General features: G+C 37.0%; 1 protein-coding gene across 1 annotated transcript in view; it reads left to right on the top strand.

Annotated features, from left to right (window-relative positions):
- The window catches only part of LRP2 (LDL receptor related protein 2), a 337,404-nt gene that overhangs the window by 267,166 nt on the left and 50,088 nt on the right, over nucleotides 1-20,150 (top strand). Inside the window, exons 54-61 of the mRNA XM_053698401.1 lie at nucleotides 2,644-2,821; nucleotides 4,243-4,439; nucleotides 4,785-5,030; nucleotides 5,307-5,435; nucleotides 14,031-14,150; nucleotides 18,487-18,603; nucleotides 18,729-18,845; nucleotides 19,972-20,109. Coding sequence (XP_053554376.1) covers nucleotides 2,644-2,821; nucleotides 4,243-4,439; nucleotides 4,785-5,030; nucleotides 5,307-5,435; nucleotides 14,031-14,150; nucleotides 18,487-18,603; nucleotides 18,729-18,845; nucleotides 19,972-20,109 — 1,242 coding nt within the window. The remainder of the gene's footprint in view (nucleotides 1-2,643; nucleotides 2,822-4,242; nucleotides 4,440-4,784; nucleotides 5,031-5,306; nucleotides 5,436-14,030; nucleotides 14,151-18,486; nucleotides 18,604-18,728; nucleotides 18,846-19,971; nucleotides 20,110-20,150) is intronic.

Raw genomic sequence — 20,150 nt, 5'->3', positions numbered from 1 at the left:
CCTGTTATATATTCTTTCTTGTTTATTTAGTTGTCTGTGAATAAACTTCCTTAAATGATCACCCTCATTGTTTCTTTTCAAAATATTTCAACCAATACTTTTGTGCTTTATAATTATAATTATAAAGTGCAGTTTAAATCACATCTGACCGACATCACCTTGAAATAATGTAACCAATAATGCAAATATTAATTGTGTATTTTCTAGAAATGTAAAGCAATATTAAGGTACTTGGTAGTAAGAGATTACTTTACAAGAATATTTACATCCTTCTGGCCATATGTATTTGTCTTAGGCCATTTTGCTTTTAGTTGTATTGTTATAAACTAAATTGTCAGAGCTGCTTGTACCACTAAAGTCAAAATCAAAATCATGATTTAGATAGACCATGTAGTTTAAAAAAATGTTCAATTCACTTCTTTTATCAATTTGTGCTTAGTCTTTTTATATGCACACTTTCTGAGGCACCAGCTCCTACTGAGCATGTGCAAAAGTTCACAGTGTATATGAGTCTGTAATTGGCTGATGGCTGTCACATGATACAGTGGGCAGTATTCTTTGAAATTTCCTTGACAAAAGTCTACTGATGAATCATAGTAAGTGCTATTGCATTGCCTTTTTATTGTGTATTTGTGGATTTCACAATTCTATTGTATTTAATGGTCCTTTAAGTAATAATCAGCCAGATTACGAGTTTTGCGTTATGAAGGGTGCGGTGCAAACTTGCAGTTTATTCTCACCGCTCACTTACATGCAGCGCTGGTATTACTGGTTTTTATCAACCCGGCGTTAACAGGCAAGAAGTGAGCGTAGAGCAAAATTGAGCTCCACACTGCACTCCAATACCAGCGCTGCTTAAGTGAGCGGTGAGCTGGTTATACATGCTCGTGCATGATTTCCCCATAGACATCAATGGGGAGAGCCGGCTGAGAAAATGTCTAACACCTGCAAAAAAGCAGCGTAAAACTCAGTAACGCAACCCCATTGATTCCTATGGGGAAACACATTTTATGTTTACACCTAACACCCTAACATGAACCCCGAGTCTAAATACCCCAAATCTTACACTTATTAACCCCTAATCTGCCGCCCCCTACATCGCCGACACCTACATTATACTTATTAACCCCTAATCTGCCGCTCTGGACATCACCGCCATCTACATTATACTTATTAACCCCTAATCTGCTGCCCCCAACATCGCTGACACCTACATTATATTTATTAACCCCTAATCTGCCGCCCCTAACATTGCTGCCACCTACCTACATTTATTAACCTCTAATCTGCTGTCCCCAACGTCACCGCCACTATTCTAAATTTATTAACCCCTAAACCTAAGTCTAACCCTAACCCTAACACCCTCTAACTTAAATATAATTTAAATAAATCTTAATACAATTCCTATCATTACCTAAATTATTATTATTTAAAACTAAATACTTACCTATAAAATAAACCCTAAACTAGCTACAATATAACTAATAGTTACATTGTATCTAGCTTAGGGTTTATTTTTATTTCACAGGCAAGTTTGTATTTATTTTAACTAGGTAGAATAGTTACTATATAGTTATTAACTATTTACTAACTACCTAGCTAAAATAAATACAAATTTACCTGTAAAATAAAACCTAACCTAAGTTACAATAACACCTAACACTACACTACAATTAAATAATTTACCTAAATTAAATACAATTAAATAAATTAAATACAATTAGCTAAATTACAAAAAAAAACCCCACTAAATTACAGAAAACAAAAAACAAATTACAAGATATTTAAACTAATTACAGCTAATCTAAGAGCCCTATCAAAATAAAAAGCCCCCCCCCCAAAATAAAAAAACCCCCTAGCCTAAACGAAACTATCAATAGCCCTTAAAAGGGCCTTTTGCGGGGCATTGCCCCAAAGAAATCAGCTCTTTTACCTGAAAAAGAAATACAAATAACCCCCCAACAGTAAAACCCATCACCCACATAACCAACCCCCCAAATAAAACCCTAACTAAAAAAAACTAAGCTCCCCATTGCCAAGAAAAGTGCATTTGGATGGGCATTGCCCTTAAAAGCGCATTTAGCTCTATTGTTGCCCAAAGCCCTAACCTAAAAATAAAACCCACCTAATACACCTAAAAAATCCTAACACTAACCCCCGAAGATCCACTTACCGGAAGAAGTCTTAATCCAAGCGGCAAGATGTCCTCAAGGAAGCCGGCAGAAGTGGTCCTCCAGACGGGCAGAAGTGATCCTCCAGACTGTCAGAAGTCTTCATCCAGACGGCATCTTCTATCTTCATCCATCCGGCGCGGAGCGGCTCCATCTTCAAGACATCCGGCACGGAGCATCCTCTTCATTCAACGTCTTCTTGCTGAATGAAGGTACCTTAAAGTGACGTCATCCAAGATAGTGTCCCTTAGATTAAGGTTTAAAAAATCCTATTGGCTGATCTTTTCATGTTGCTGAGTCTTGCAATACACTGCTAAAAACAGAGTCTTCTAAGTGGGCTAATTTATTCTTTCCTTGGTTATGAGGTTCAACAAACAATAAACATATCATATGGTAAATGGGTTGTGCCTGAGAAACGAATGACATTCAGGTTTTCATGTGGAAAGTAAAGGTTTTTCCTTTCAATTTTTAGTAAACAATCCTTGTGGAAGAAATAATGGTGGCTGCTCTCATCTGTGCCTCATCAAGGAAGGGGGTCAAGGATATTCCTGTGAGTGTCCAGACAACTTCTTGGCTATGCAGTTTGGAAGTGTTGTGCGCTGCCTCCCAACATGCTCCAGTACTCAGTTTTTATGTTCTGATAGTGAAAGGTGAGTTCACATACTTAAAGGTTTTAATTACATGATTAATTTCTATTACAGATTTGTACAAGAAATAATTTAAACCAAAGGCACACATTGTAGAAATACATTTATATATGGCTCCATTTGCTTAGAAAACTATTAGACTTGAGAAAGTTGATCATATAATTCATAGCCTGAAAATATTAAGATGTTAGTGATGTCAGATGTTGGCTTTCTGCTTTCTATGGATTGAACAGGTTTTTGACAATCTATTGTTACTTACAGCAGGGATGGCAAACTGGTTGCCCATGGGTCACATGTAGCCATTTGCACTAGGTTTAGTGATCCATAGAAAAAATAAGAAGAAATAAGGATGTGTGTCATACTTTTGTGATCCCAGGAAAAAGCTGAACTAAAAATGTGGACTTTACGAATCTTTGATGTGTTGACAGACAAGGTGCACAAAATTCAAAAGAGCCCTCTGGAGGGCAGAACAGCAGGCAGAGGGCACATTGCAATCTGGCTCTGTACCGCTGGGCATTTTTTTTAAATTCCCCTAATCATGAAATGTGCATGGGTGCATTTTAGTTTTAAATATACTTATTATTTAGCTATACTTCCATTAGCAAAATGCTTCCAGTAAAAGTTATTACTGTTTTTTCTTTGGCATTCGTGCTTCTATTTAAATCTGAAATGTATTAATGCACATTTCAAATTTCACCTTTCTATTCCTTTAACATGAAAGCTTCATTTTGACTTTCTTGTTCTTTTAAACTTTTTATGCTTTAATTTTCTTTTTAAATTTTGTGTTTCTTTATTGGATTTGATATTAATAAATATTAAACAAATGTAATATTTCTAGACAGCATTTCAAATGTTTTAGTTTCCTTATAAGGTGTGGTGATCATTTTATGGTAGCTGAAATATTGATATGTGTTATGTTTTCTAGCACCTTGATACGCATTTACACCTTATAAAAGGGGCAGTAAAGTCAAATTTAAACAAATTGAGTCAATAACAGATGGTACAAGCAGCTTCGGTTCTCTAGCAGCTATAGCCTTTACAAGAAGCATTTTTGCTAATAGATGTATATTGCAAACATGATTATTTTTCAAAACTGAAATGCATCCATGTGAATTCCAATTTTGGCTGGAGCGTCTCTTTAACAAAGAATTCAAAGAGAACAAAGCAAATGGGATAATAAAAGTAAATTGGAATGTTGTTTAAAATTGCATGCTCTTTCTGAATCCTGAAAATGCAATTTTGACTTAACTGTCCTTTTAACATATTAGAATGTTACTAGCCATTTCTTTTAATACAATGATCAGTGAAGAAACCATATGCTAATAATCTTATTTATTCAGTTCTCTTGTATAACACGCTATAAATCTTAAAAATGTATAAAGCCTCAGTTTCCAGTTGTTGTAAGCAAGTGTTTTGTGTTACAGATGTATTCCTATTTGGTGGAAGTGTGATGGACAAAGAGATTGTAGAGATGGCTCAGATGAACCTTCTACTTGTCCGCATCGATACTGCAGAGTTGGGCAATTCCAGTGTAATGATGGAAACTGCACAAGTTCACATTTCTTATGTAACACACATCCTGATTGCCCAGATCAGTCTGATGAGGACTCAGTTCTTTGTGGTTAGTTTAGTAATCACTTCTCTTTGTTGAGTTTTATTCTTTCAAATGTATCCCTAAAAATCAGCAAGAAAAATGTTATTATGCTATTTTTATCACAATATAAAAAATGGTTTTACAAAGCTCTATGCCATAATTATTTTTTCCAATATGAGTTATAGATTTAGTTATGGGTATAATGTCATCATAGTTTGATGTACAATAGAAAAATCACTGCATTTAATGCATACATTTATCTTTTTCTAGCTGCTTTTATTCTCTGTTAACAAAGAGTTCAAACATCATTTAAGAACTAAGTATATATTATTAGGCATTTATGACTAAATCAAAATCGTTTTGTTTGTACAGCCAACCATCAGTGCGAAACACATCAGTGGCAGTGTGCAAACAAGCGCTGTATACCAGAGGCGTGGCAGTGTGATGGAGACAATGACTGTGGAGACAACTCTGATGAGGAGAGCTCACACTGTTCCACTAGAACATGTAATCCTGGGCAATTTAAATGCAACAATGGCCGCTGCATTCCACAAAGCTGGAAATGTGATGTAGACGATGACTGTGGAGATCATTCAGATGAACCCATCCAGGAATGCAGTAAGAATACCCAACCAAAACAAAAGACAGATTAATTAATCAATGTGACAAATTACTAATTATTTATTTATGCAATAACCTGCATACACTAGTATCTGACCATGCAGTTAAATTACATTACATTATTAGATATCACTTGAACCAGATTTCCAAGACTGAGTATTATGTTATTTCTTCTTTGAAGTGTAAGAAATCTATGGATACTAAAAGTACAACCTACAAATTATTTACTTTATATGGGACTACAAAGTAACCTAATCTTTGTTTTTTGATTAGTGGGACCTGCCTATCGCTGTGACAACCACACCGAATTTGATTGCAGGACAAATTATCGCTGTGTTCCTCTCTGGGCAGTGTGCAATGGCTATGATGATTGCAGAGATAACTCTGATGAACAAGGCTGTGGTGAGTTACAGATGCATAGTTTAAAGTTATTTTCATTATAGTGAAAACAACAAGAAACAACAAACTCCTCCTGAAAAGTGTAATGGTTTATTTGTAAAGTACTGATATTGTCTGCTGTGCTGAGTGTATGAGCAAGAGCTATACAATATATCACATTCACAACAAATACAATCAAATATTAATAGAAATTTTACAATACAATTTTATACACGAGGAAGACCTTTGCTAAAGAGATTAAGAACAAGCTAGGCATTTAGCATTGATTTAGACAGAAGAAGTAAGGCTAATCCATGACATTTTCTTTATTTGTCTGTGGGTATAGAGGGTAAACTTATATTAATAGGTTAGTTTTTTGAGAGCTCTTGAAGTTATGAAGTGTTAGAGACAGTCTGGATGTTGTGAGGTAGTGGTAGTCTTGTATATGGGTGGAAGAGGAGATAATAATGTAAAAGATTAGACATAAGTCGGTGGTGATCAAACAATACAGTTTGAGAAGTATCAGGAGACAAGTGGGGAAATATAGGGCTAGATTTAAAGCTACCACGGGTCGTGATAAGCAATATTGCAACTGTGATAACTGCATGCGTATTACAAGTTGAAAGTAAACAAGTGTGCGCAAGCACAAATTTTAGGGTTAGCGCAACTGAAGCCTTTTGGGTTTAGAGCTGAAGATCTTATGAGGTGTTATGTTAGCACACGATCGATAAGTGTTAGGTGTTTTTATTTTTTATGCAGACTCCATTGAAGTCTATAGGGAGAAGTAAAAGCGGTTGCGATATCCGAAGTCCTGAAGTTGCGTGCAAATCAGGTTTTGCTTGCGAACAAACAATTTACTTTCAACTTGTAATACGCACGCTAACCCGCCTTAGTTAAAAGTTATGTGTCACTAATATTCTGGCCCATAGTTATATGTGTATCTGTGTTATATGTGTATCTGTGTATATTGAAAGCTTATAGGATGTCAAAGAGGCATGGTAGATGTAGATTGGTAAATTAGAAGAATGACTAGAAGAGGTATTAATAATATTGGAGTAGGAAGAAGAGGGTGTTGAGAAGACTGCTAAAAATAGATAAGTTAAGTATATGAGAGTTGAAGCATTTTGTAAAAGCTTAGACATGGGGAGTGAAGGAAAATAAGATCGTAACCCCCTATACACTGGACTTGGGTTGATAGTTATAGAGATTACAGAGTCTTCCATTGTGAGATAGCTGCTCTGGAATATGTAACAGAAGGTGGGTAAGTAGTTTTTCCAGATATTTAACTGTAGGTGCTTTGAGGAAATCCAGACATTATAAAAGTGCTCTGACTAAATAAGAGGGGGATGTTTTGAGAAACCATACAGATTTAGTTGTCATGAGCATAGTACTGGAACCCAATAGAGCTTATATATTTCCTATGGTAAGATATATAATTGTAGGAGAGCAAAGGATCCAGGACTGTTGTGTTGCTCCTACAGGTAGTGTCATTTTGATTAAATAGTGTTATTGTGAGTGTAACTGTACTTTTACATATCATTTTGATGTGTTTTGTGCAACTTTTTTTGTCTCTTGTAACAGTTAACCAGAGCAATATCCTGACGCGTGTTAAATTTAACTGTGCTCAAGCAAACGTGTTTACATTCAACATGTGATACACATGCAACATGTAATACTACCTCTGACATGTACAAAGATCCGTGATAAACCCCTTATCACTGGTGCGCAGTAGTTAGCGTGCCACTCGTAATCTAGCCCATAATAGGGAAGTCAACAGAAGAGTAGGATTTTCTCATATGGCATTGAAAAATGAAGAAGTATTTTGCACGTAGATAATTTGGTTTGTGCACCATATTTTCCACTGAGGGCCCAAATCTAAAAAGGCCTCTTGGCTGGTGAAACCTGGTAGAATAATATAAAGCCCCATTTTACCATGAAAACAGTGTGTCTCACTATACAGCATTTTAATATGGGAAGGAGATGCACACTTTACAAAAGTGCACAATGAAAATCATAATATAAAAATCACAAAAATGAATACTTTTCACATTCACACAAAAATATGCAGGGAAAAATTGTATTGTTACGGTGCATCAAAAATCGGAACATAATTGTTCACCAAAAATCGTATTTTATCAAAAACTTAAAATTTGTATTTAAATTGCACAGAAATAAATCTTATTAACTATTCACAATCACCTAGATTACGAGTTTTGCGTTTGTGTTTTAACACTGAAAAAATGGCCATTTCAGTGTTAAAACAGCACTGTACCGCAAGCCTTTTAGCCTGTAACGCAATGTCAGTCCCGCACTCGACATGATCCGTCTGAGAGCAGTAGTTAAGAGTTTTTCTCAACAAAACTGTTACATAAAATTCATAACTAAACTGTTACAAACTACCTATTAACCCCTAAACTGAGGCCCTCCCGCATCGCAAACACTATTTTAAAGTTATTAACCCCTAATCTGCCGCTCCTGACATTGCTACCACTAATAAAATTTATTAACCCCTATTCCGCCGCTCCCCGACATCGCACCACTAAATAAAGTTATTAACCACTAATCCTCTGGCCTCCCACATCACTACAACTAAATAAACCTATTACCCTTAAACCGCCAGCCGCCCACATCGCGAAAATGTAATTAAACTATTAACCTGTAAACCTAACAACCCCCTAACTTTAAATTAAAATTACAAGATCCCTATCTTAAAATAAATAAAAACTTACCTGTGAAATTAAAAAAAAAACTAAGTTTAAACTATAGATTAAACTAACATTACTATTATACTAGAATTAAAATAACTATCAATTGGAAATTCAAATCAGCCAATAGGATGAGAGCTACTGAAATCCTATTGGCTGTTCAAATCAGCCAATAGGATGAGAGCTATTGAAATTCTATTGGCTATTTAAATCAGCCAATAGGAATGCACGGGATGCCATTTTGAAAAGGCTTCCTTGCATTGAAGATTCAGTATACGGCGGCGACCGTATGAAGAGGATGCTCCGTGCCAGATGTCTTCAGGAGGGAGCCGCTCTGCGCCGCCGGGTTAAAGATAGAAGATGCCGCCTGGATGAAGCTAGAAGACGCCACTTGGATGGATGAAGACCTCGCCGCCTGGATGAAGACTTCTCTATGCCTGGATGAGGATGGATGTCTGGACTTCAAAAACTGTAAGTGCATCATCCGGGATTAGTGTTAGGTTTTTTTAAACTTTTTTTGGGTGGGTATTTTTTAGATTAGGGTTTTGGGCTTTCTTAACAGAGCTAAATGCTCTTTTAAGCGCAATGAAAAAGAGATGAATGCCCTTTTAAGGGCAATGGCCATACAAATGCCCTTTTCAGGGCAATAGGTAGCTTAGGTTTTTTTTAGAGTTAGGTTTTTTTATTTTGGGCGGTTGGTTGGGTGGTGGGTTTTACTGTTGGAGGGGTCTTTGTATTTTTTTACAGGAAAAAGAGCTGATTTCTTTAGGGCAATGCCCTACAAAAGGCCTATTTAAGAGCTATTAGTAGTTTATTGTAGGCTAGGGTTTTTTTTATTTTGGGGGGGAGCTTTTTATTTTGATAGGGCAATTAGATTAGGTGTAATTGTTTTTATTTTGGATAATTTCGTTTGTTATTTTTCGTAATTCAATGTTTGTTATTTTTTGTACTTTAGTATTTTTTTATTTTTTGTAATTGTAGATTTAATTTTTTTAGTAGTGTTATTTTTTTTTAATTTGTAATTTAATTTATTTAATTGATAGTTATTTTAATTCTAGTATAATAGTAATGTTAGTTTAATTTATAGTTTAAACTTAGGTTTTTTAATAACACAGGTAAGTTTTTATTTATTTCAAGATAGGGATCTTGTAATTTTAATTTAAAGTTAGGGGGTTCTTAGGTTTAGGGGTTAATAGTTTAATTTAGTGTTTTGCGATGTGGGGGGCTGATGGTTTAGGGTAAATAGGTTTATTTAGCGGCAGTGATGTGGGAGGCCAGAGGTTTAGGGGTTAATAACTTTATTTAGTGGCGGCGACGTCAGGGAGTGGTGGAATAGGGGTTAATATCTTTATTATAGTGTGGGCGATGTTGGGGTGCGGGGTAATAGGGGTTAATAACGTTATTATAGTGACGGTTATATTGATAGCGGGAGATTAGGGGAAAATAAATGTATTTTGGTGGCGGCGCTGTCGGGAGTGGCAGATCAGGAGTTAATAACATTATGTAGGTATTGGTGATGTCGGGGGCAGCAGATTAGGGGTGTTTAGACGTGGGGTTTATGTTAGGGTGTTAGGTGTAAACTTAACTTTTTTTCCCCCATAGACCTCAATGGAGTTGTGTTACGGAGCTATATATTCTGCGATCGCAGGTGTTAGGATTTTTTCTAACACTTTCTCCCCATTGATGTCTATGGGGAAAGCGTGCACGAGCAGGTCAAAACAGCGCTTGTATTTTGTGCAGTATGGAGCTTAACTCAACCATATCACATGCACAAGGCGGCTTTTCAAAAACTCATAATGGCAGTGCTATGGAGGGTGAAATAACGCAACTTTTGTTGTGTTCGTTTTGCACCTTCTATAGCGCAAAACTTGTAATCTAGGTGAGTGTAATTTGTAATTTAAATACACTGGATGTGCAAGAAAAGCAAGAATTTTGTACTTAAAAATACAAAGCGTAAATGTTGTTTTTTTCAGAAAATGGGCTGAAAATGGGCGTTCCATAGGTGTATATGAAATTTTCTCTTAAATCCCAGCAGGGCCGGATTGGGCAGCCGGGATACCGGGAAAAATCCCAGTGGGCTGCTGACCGGCAACTCAGCTGAGCTGGGCTCAGGTGCTGCAGTAGAGAGCAGCAATTAATTAGTAAATATTTTTATGTGACGCCGATATTTGCGATTAATTTATTTGCGGTAATACATTCCAATCAGACTGAGTCTGTGAGTGTCTTTCTCTGTCTGTCACTTACAGCTCAGTCTGTCACTGACATTGATGAGGGCGGCCAGGGTGGGAGGAATGCGGGGGTGGGCCGAGCCGGTTTACGTCACACTGAGTGGGGCCCAAAGCAGCTGCCCCTTGATTAAGGTTAATTTAAAGCCTGCATAGAGCCGTTTGTGGAAGGGGCCCCGTATGGTAACTGTACTGCCCAGCATGCCTAACTAATCTATATATCCCCAGAATCCTCCGGCGGCGGAGCTGGCTGCTGAGGAGGTGGGGTTTAGGTTTTCTGCGCTTCCCTCACTGGCTGCTGCGCGCCGGAACTTCCTGAATAGCTTGTAGTATGAGGGAATTAGAATAGAAACAGAAGCAAAAATTTGCTGAACTATTACCATGTGTGTGTGTGATGTCAACTTCTGCACTGCATTGATGATCATGACAGAGTAAGTAACGCTGGAAAACTGCTTGTATTGCATTGATAGGTGGGTAAAACTGAAAAAAAAACCTGGATGTATGAACTATGATGCATAGTGGGGTGGCATAATGGTAGACATGGGTTCTAGGCATGTGCATTTATGGGATCTTGTTTGTGCAGTGAAAAATAAATATTAGCAGTGAGGCAGCTGCTCTGGGCACTTTATAGATGGGTGTGGAACAATAAAGTATTTTTTTTTTCTTTGTTACATTTTAAACAGGGTTACTGAGAAAAAAATTTTTTATGGCTGTGTTACTATATTACTGCCACCAATATATTTGTGGGATTTTTGCTTCAGATCATCTCACAATTTTTTTATTTTCTATTTTATATATATATATGTAGAAAGAGTCTTTTGTTCTGCGCCAGTCCTCTATAGAAGTATAATAATATTTACAGGGATGAACTCTCCCCTATTTCTAAACACTTACTTTAAAAAACCTCAATCGATATGAGGTAAGTAATCACCCTTCAGAAAGAACTCCCCATAGGCATCTGCATTTCCTTTCAACTGGTTCGTTAAAGCAGCAGCCTGGAGATCTCTCTAATTTAACCCCTTAAGGACCAGCGACGTACCCTGTATGTCGCTGGCCTTTTTTTGGGACTTGATTGTTTTATAGCGTGATCTTGCCACCAGCGTTGAGACTGCTCAATTCCACAAAGCCTGCTGGAGGGAGGGAATTAATACCGTGTTCTTGCTAGACTTGTGCTATTATGTCCTGAAAAAACCCTTAACGACCAGTGACATACAGGGTACATTGTGGTCATTAAGGGGTTAAGTGGACACACACTGCTATGAACACAGCAAGGGCATGTTTCTCTCTTTGAAGTTGACCTGATGATGAGCCATTAGCTTCTCCAGTGAGGATCGTACATACCGCCTCAGCATACAGCACTTTGTGATTCATCTCCAGGCTGCTGCTTTAACGAACCAGTTGAAAGGAACTGCAGATGCCTATGAGGAGTTCTTTCTGAAGGGTGATTACTTACCTCATATCGATTGAGGTTTTTTAAAGTAAGTGTTTAGAAATACAGGAGAGTTCATCCCTGTAAATATTATTATACTTCTATAGAGGACTGGCGCAGAACAAAAGACTCTTTCTACATTTTCATCTAGTGAGGGCATAGTGGGAGCCTTCACGCAATTACTCAGTTCAGCTGCCTATCTTCAGAGTTCAACTATCTTATGGACTTATTATTATTTGTTTAAATACATTTATTGTTACTCACAATTATTTCTGCCTGTTTTTTATGTTTTCTCATATAACATCAGGATAGCGCAGTATTCACATCTTTTAGTTTATATATATATATATATATATATATATATATATATATATATATATATATATATATATATATATATATAAAATTATATATTATATTTATATAATATATATATATATATATATATATGAGTTGAAGGGGAGTGGCTAGGTTGGAGGGGGTGGGGCTAGGTCTGAGGGGGTGTGGCTGGGCCGGTCTATACAAATTTCCAGGGCCGGTCTGATTTTCCAGTCCGGCCCTGAATCCCAGTGTAATTCTATAAACATTTTCACACTACAGTTCTCACAGTTTTTTCTCGCCAGTTAATTTAGTTAAATAGTATTGAGTTTTAACCAAAATACTCAAAACAATTATTATGAAATGAAAACCTATGCATATGAAAAGTACAGCAAATTTAAGGTACAGTGCATTTTAAACAGCGCAATATGATTTGTATTAGGCGTAATATTCAAGTTTTAAAAAACGCTGTCTTTTACTTCACCCTCCATTGTGAACTTTACCAAGCAGAAAGCTCTCATTATTTGTATGGGAGACATCTCGCCACTCTCAGGGACAGCCGCTTTTATTAGTAGAATTCCATGAGGGCTGCCACTGCGAGTGTTGGTGTAGAAAACCACGTCTAGAGACTTGCAAACTTTATAGAATTAGCCCCTGAGTCTATGCTGTGAACTCTGTTTTAGGCTGCATTGTATTGTGCAGACATAAAATCAGGAGTGAATTTTGTTTCTGCATGTACACGCCCCTTTAATATAATTTTATATTTGAAAAAACTCATATTAACAGTGACCACACTTCATACAGCATCATAAAACTCCATTGACATTATATAAATTATAAAACATACCATTAGTGCTTTTAATAATGTTTTTAAAATTGTTGACTATTTAAACATATAGGTAATTGCATATAGGTAATTGCATAGGGCTAGATTACAAGTGGAGCGCTAATTTAACGTGCACCCATAAACAGGCAAATTTTGCCCATTTATGGGCACACTTTAAATAACCAGCCATTACGAGTGGCTGGTTAGTGCTACCGCAAGCTTGCGGTAGCACTTTGTGCTTAGTGAAATGAACCAGAGGTCAGACCTCTGGCTCATTAAAATAATGTCCCCATTGCCCCCATAATAAATAATATAGTTACTTTTAAAAATAAAATATTTAAGTGTTTTTTAAAAGAAATATATATATAACTGCATGAAGCAGTTATAAGGGGTTAAAGTGAGGGGATGTGGGGTGTTAGAAAAAAAATGGAGAAAAAAAATGGCACTAAAGTACCTTTACATTATGGTCTATGGGGATTGTGTTACCACTTGAAATATATATATATATATATATATATATATATATATATATATATATATATATATATATATATATATATATGTGTGTGTTAATATATGTCTATACAAATATAAACACATAAATATATAAGTATATATTTATATACATATATATTTTAAATAAGCTGGCCAACGCTGTGCGGCTTACCCCCTTCGCTGCGCTATGCTCTGTGCCGTGTCTATTGGCATCCGAAAGAGGCTACCATTGGAGCCTATAGAAGTGCACTCTTGTGAGTGCAAAGCTTCAATGCAATGCGAATGCAAGGTATTACGAGTGGAGCACAAATATTGAGCTTGCGAAAGCGCAATTTTGGGCTCCACTTGTAATCTAGGCCATAATATGGTCTCAGACTGATATGGCCAAACATTTCTTGTTGCAAAAAACACATTAAATATAATTATTTTGTCACTATGTAATCAATTTTTTTCTTCTTCTTCTCTAAACTCGGTGCCTTTCCTTTCGGAAAAGGTATGTCATTAATACACTGTAGGCTAGGTGCCAACAAATATTAAATCATTTTAGGATTAACAAAATATTTGTATAATTGTTAGTTACTAGCCTGGTAAATCCTATCTGTGCATGATTGGAATTTGCAGAGCAAAGAACTTGTGATCCATTGGGAGATTTTCGCTGTGAGAATCATCGCTGTATTCCTCTGCGATGGAAATGTGATGGAGATGAGGATTGTGGAGACGAATCAGATGAACGCAATTGCAGTGAGTTAAAGGAAAATTATAGTAACGCAATTAACAGGCTACTTTGTTATAGCATTTTATTCTTAGCTAGATTCCCTTATTTTATTATGTATTTATTAACCCCTGCAAGTAGCTGTATGATTTACTGGAAGCTTTTATTTCATTAAAGTCACATTTCATTTTTAGCTGAGTTTTCAGGGACCATTCTAGCGTAAAAATGAAACACTTTATTTCATTAGAGCATTTTATGTTTAAACAAATTATTTTTTTTACTGTGTAATTAACCATTGTAAGAGGTTAAATACATTGTCAAATGTGTTCTTCTGCTAATGATCCAATCAGGACCAGGTATAAACGTGTATGCTCCATTCACTACTCATATACTCATCTGGAGTAAAATAGAGGTGTTCCAGGTGTGCAACCTTGAATATGTATTTAACACTTTTGAAAAAGTTAAAAAACACTGTACGAGAAGATATTTGTTTAAAAATAATATAGATTTTATGCTTTCAATAGAACAACCCCTTTATTTTTCTAATTTCATTACTATTATTGTTATTAGTTATTTTTAGAGTGCCAACAGATTCTGCAGCGCTATGAACAAAGGTATACTATATGCAGGGTTGCATTTATGGGAGACAAATGGGTAGAGGGCCCTGCCTAGAGTTGCACTGTTGTAAATTTGCTCTCAGGATGGTGATCTACAGAACAGCTGCGCTCATAGGCTTACAAAACAGCTGGGCTCATAGGCTTACAAAACAGCTGGGCTCATAGGCTTACATGCTAAGGGGGTTCAGGGGATGAAAAAGGAGAAGAGGAACTGAGGTAAGAAAAGGTTAGCGTACATTGTATACATACCTAAACAGTAGAGTCTTTAAGGAGCGCTTGAAACTTTAGAAACTAATTGAAGAGTTTTGTGGAGCAAGGGAAAGAGTTCCACAACGTAGGGGCCAATCTGGAGAAGTTCTATAGATGTGAATGTGAAGAGGTAACAAGTGATGAGGAGAGAAGGAGGTCATAAGCAGAGTGAAGGGGACGGGAGGGAAGTGTCTGTGCCGGCTCGTATGCTTACATTCCTGCTTTTTCAAATAAAGATACCAAGAGAACGAAGAAGAAAAAGATAACAGAAGAAAACTAGAAAGTTGCATAAAATTGCATGCTCTATCTGAATCATGAAATAAAAAAAAAATTGGGTTCAGTATCCCTTTAAGTTGTAGACTCTGTCTGAATACTAAAAGAAAAGAAAAACCTTTCTTGTCCCATTAAGATTATGACAATTTGCAAAAAATCTTGCTAGATTTTTTATTCTGTATTAAATGTTATCTATTTTTAATAGTCATTGGGAATCATGTATCTGTTTTTCATTGCCATTACCCGAACCATTATAATTTGGGCAAGTTTAATATTTGACAAAAAACAAACATACATACAATATTTTATATTTTTAGATCCCACAGCAAGATATAAAGCAATACGCTCTTGTGAGTGCATTTTCTGACACTAGGTGCCCATACGGGTCAAGTTGTATACATATTGGGGTACATTTATTATATTTCGGGCGGACATGATTCTTTGTAGCGAATCATGTCCGCCTGATATCGCTAAATGGTTTAATGCTTGTGCAATGCTGCCCCCTGCACATTTGGGTGTCAATCATCCCGATTAAATTGGATCGGGATGATTGCAGTCCGCCACCTAAGATATGGCGGACATGTTAAGGAGCAGCAGTCTTATGACTGCTGCTCCTTAACTTAAGTTTCGGATGAGCAGGAAACTTTGGGGGTAGATTGCAGCATCCGCTGCTTGGTAAATCTACAACATTGTGTTGCTTGCTCAAAAATAAATGCAGTAAATCAACACAACCTATAATTTACTAGTAATTCCAAACAAAATGGCTGCCATAAGTATTGAATTTTGCAAGCCAAGCATCTGACAAAGTGCAGCTGTTACTTATTCCATAACACAAATATCATGTGTCTGTATTTCACGTGCTTATCACCTTTATGCGCTACTATGTTACATTCTGAATAGCACTGTTGTTCTAAAGGTATTAGCTGCAAACAAATCTAAATAGAGCTTGTTCAGCTTAAGATCCAGGAATAACAATGTTAGATCAGTATTAGTTCTGTGGGATCCTAGTCACACCCAGGCATTGTTGTAGTAGCCTCAAATGTCAAAGGTGTCAATAGCCATACTTTTACTTTGCAGGACAAACAAGTTTTTCATTCATATAATATAATACTACACTGCTCAAAAGAATAAAGGGAACACTTAAACAACACAATGTAACTCCAAGTCAATCACACTTCTGTGAAATCAAACTGTCCACTTAGGAAGCAACACTGAGTGTCAATCAATTTCACATGCTGTTGTGCAAATGGGATAGACAACAGGTGGAAATTATAGGCAATTAGCAAGACACCCCCAATAAAGGAGTGGTTCTGCAGGTGGTGACCACAGACCACTTCTCAGTTCCTATGCTTTCTGGCTGATGTTTTGGTCACTTCTGAATGCTGGCGGTGCTTTCACTCTAGTGGTAGCATGAGACGGAGTCTACAACCCACACAAGTGGCTCAGGTAGAGCAGCTCATCCAGGATGGCACATCAATGCGAGCTGTGGCAAGAAGGTTTGCTGTGTCTGTCAGCGTAGTGTCCAGAGCATGGAGGCGCTACCAGGAGACAGGCTAGTACATCAGGAGATGTGGAGGAGGCCGTAAGAGGGCAACAACCCAGCAGCAGGACCGCTACCTCCACCTTTGTGCAAGGAGGAACAGGAGGAGCACTGCCAGAGCCCTGCAAAATGACCTCCAGCAGGCCACAAATGTGCATGTGTCTGCTCAAACGATCAGAAACAGACTCCATGAGGGTGGTATGAGGGCCCGACGTCCACAGGTGGGGGTTGTGCTTACAGCCCAACACCGTGCAGGACGTTTGGCATTTGCCAGAGAACACCAAGATTGGCAAATTCGCCACTGGCGCCCTGTGCTCTTCACAGATGAAAGCAGGTTTACACTGAGCATATGTGACAGACGTGACAGAGTCTGGAGATGCCGTGGAGAACGTTCTGCTGCCTGCAACATCCTCCAGCATGACCGGTTTGGCAGTGGGTCAGTAATGGTGTGGGGTGGCATTTCTTTGGGGGGCCGCACAGTTCTCCATGTGCTCCTCAGAGGTAGCCTGACTGCCATTAGGTACCGAGATGAGATCCTCAGACCCCTTGTGAGACCATATGCTGGTGCGGTTGGCCCTGAGTTCCTCCTAATGCAAGACAATGCTAGACCTCATGTGGCTGGAGTGTGTCAGCAGTTCCTGCAAGACGAAGGCATTGATGCTATGGACTAGCTTGCCCGTTCCCCAGACCTGAATCCAATTGAGCACATCTGGGACATCATGTCTCGCTCCATCCACCAATGTCACGTTGCACCATAGACTGTCCAGGAGTTGGCAGATGCTTTAGTCCAGGTCTGGGAGGAGATCCCTCAGGAGACCATCCGCCACCTCATCAGGAGCATGCACAGGCATTGTAGGGAGGTCATACAGGCACGTGGAGGCCACACACGCTACTGAGCCCCATTTTGACTTGTTTTAAGGACATTACATCAAAGTTGGATCAGCCTGTAGTGTGTTTTTCCACATTAATTTTGAGTGTGACTCCAAATCCAGAACTCCATGGGCTAAAACATTTGATTTCCATTTCTTTTATTTTTGTGTGATTTTGTTGTCAGCACATTCAACTATGTAAAGAACAAAGTATTTCATTAGAATATTTCATTCATTCAGATCTAGGATGTGTTATTTTAGTGTTCCCTTTATTTTTTGGAGCAGTGTATATATGTGTTTATTTTGAATTTATTGTCAGTTTAAAGCTCCAATAATTAAAGGGATACTAAACCCACATTTTTTTCTGTCTTGATTCAGATAGAGCATGCAATTTTAAGCAACTTTCTAATTTACTCCTATTATCAATTGTTCTTCATTCTCTTGCTATTTTTATTTTAAAAAAAGAAGGCATGTAAGCTTTTTTTTGGTTCAGACACTGGACAGCACTTTATTATTGGTGGATGATTTTATCCACCAATCAGCAAGAACAACCCAGGTTGTTCACCAAAAATGGGCCGGCATCTAAACTTACATTCTTGCATTTCAAATAAAGATACCAAGAAAATGAAGAAAATTTGATAATAGGAGTAAATTAGGAAGTTGCTTAAAATGTCATGCTCTATCTGAATCACAAAAGATTTTTTTTTGGGTTCAGTGTCCCTTTAATGTATGTGATGAATTCAAGTGCAAACCGTGTTTCCATTAGTACAGTATATCTATGGATATATGATATCAAATCAACAATTTTTTGCATTAGGTCCTCGTGAGTGCACAGAAAGTGAATATCGATGTGACAATCTTCGGTGTATCCCAAGCCGCTGGCTCTGTGATCATGACAATGACTGTGAAGACAATTCAGACGAAAGAGACTGTGGTATGTAACTTTTTGTATTATTGAAAATTAGGTATTAGAATATTTATGTAGTAGCTATATTGCCTGTACATTTCTAGACCATTTCTTGTGTATATCAGTTATTTATCCTAAATGTTTTTGTTTAGATATGAGGACTTGCCACCCAGGGTATTTCCAGTGTAACAGTGGTCACTGTGTTGCTGAACGATTTCGGTGTGATGGAACTGCAGATTGTCTTGATTTTTCAGATGAGATAAGTTGTCGTGAGTAGAAAATCTATTATAACCTAAAGCTAATCAATGTTTTCAATAGGAGTGTACAGGAAATTTAGTTCACAAGGAAATATACTATATTTTTGGAAGCTACTACTTTTTGCCATATTAATTTATAAAATAACTCATAAAAAGTTCCATAGTTGTGCCAATGTTATTTTTTTTAAGTTGTCAACAAGCACACATCTATGTTTATATTCATGACAATATGATCTTATGCTATCATATGGTTAATCTATTTTTTAAGACTGCATTATATTTCTATTTTGAACCTTGTATTGCATTTCACTGTTAGAGTGCCACAAATTGATTAAGTGGATATAATCTAATGTTCTTTAAGGTGCAGAGTTTTTAAAATTCATTAATTATTTTATAATTATTTACACTCCAAGTTCATCCGCCAGAGTGCAAGCAAATTGATATTGATACAGTAAGGATGGCTTGCACTTACTTGATTTTCAAAAGTGTTTGTTCACAAGCGTGACATTTCGGGGTCTTCACCCCTTATTCAGACAGAATCCTGTCTGACTGAAGAAGGGGGAAGACCCCTGAAACGCCATGCTTGTGAATAAACACTGAAAATCCAGTGAGTCAAAGCCATCCTTATTGTATCAATATATATATATATATATATATATATATATATATATATATAGATAGATAGATTGATATTCAAGTATATATGATTGATATATATATATACATGTATATATTATATACAGTATATCTCAAAGAGCAATAGTGTTAGCTTAATTTATTTGACTCTCTTGAAAACCTACTTGCCTTATGCATAAAATAATTTAAACAAATCAGATCCTTTGCCCTGAAGCCACTCTGTCAGCAATATACCAGAATATATCATAACTCAGATCAGGACAAAATATCATACAGTCCTACTCTCAAATAAGTCCACACCATACATCAGAATTCATATTGACATTATTAGTGAAATGTATCTTTTATCATTGCACAAGCGTCGAGCCTATGTTTTTGTACAGCAAACTTTAATATATTGGGGTGAGGACTTCCTAAGCTGTTTCGTATTTATAAATCTTTGCATTCCAATAGACTCGCTAGATACTCTCTTCTTATAGCATCAATGTATGATATTTTTTAGCAACACGTTATCCAAATGGAACCTATTGTCCACTTTCAATGTTTGAATGCAAGAATCACATCTGCATCCAACCTTTTTGGAAATGTGATGGCGACAATGATTGTGGAGATGGGTCTGATGAAGAGCTTCATCTTTGTTGTAAGTAATTATGTTATTACAAGTAACAACACATTTATATA

This window comes from Bombina bombina, chromosome 1 (assembly GCF_027579735.1).
Source record: "Bombina bombina isolate aBomBom1 chromosome 1, aBomBom1.pri, whole genome shotgun sequence".
NCBI lineage: Eukaryota > Metazoa > Chordata > Amphibia > Anura > Bombinatoridae > Bombina > Bombina bombina.
This window is presented reverse-complemented; position numbering and strand designations above follow the sequence as displayed.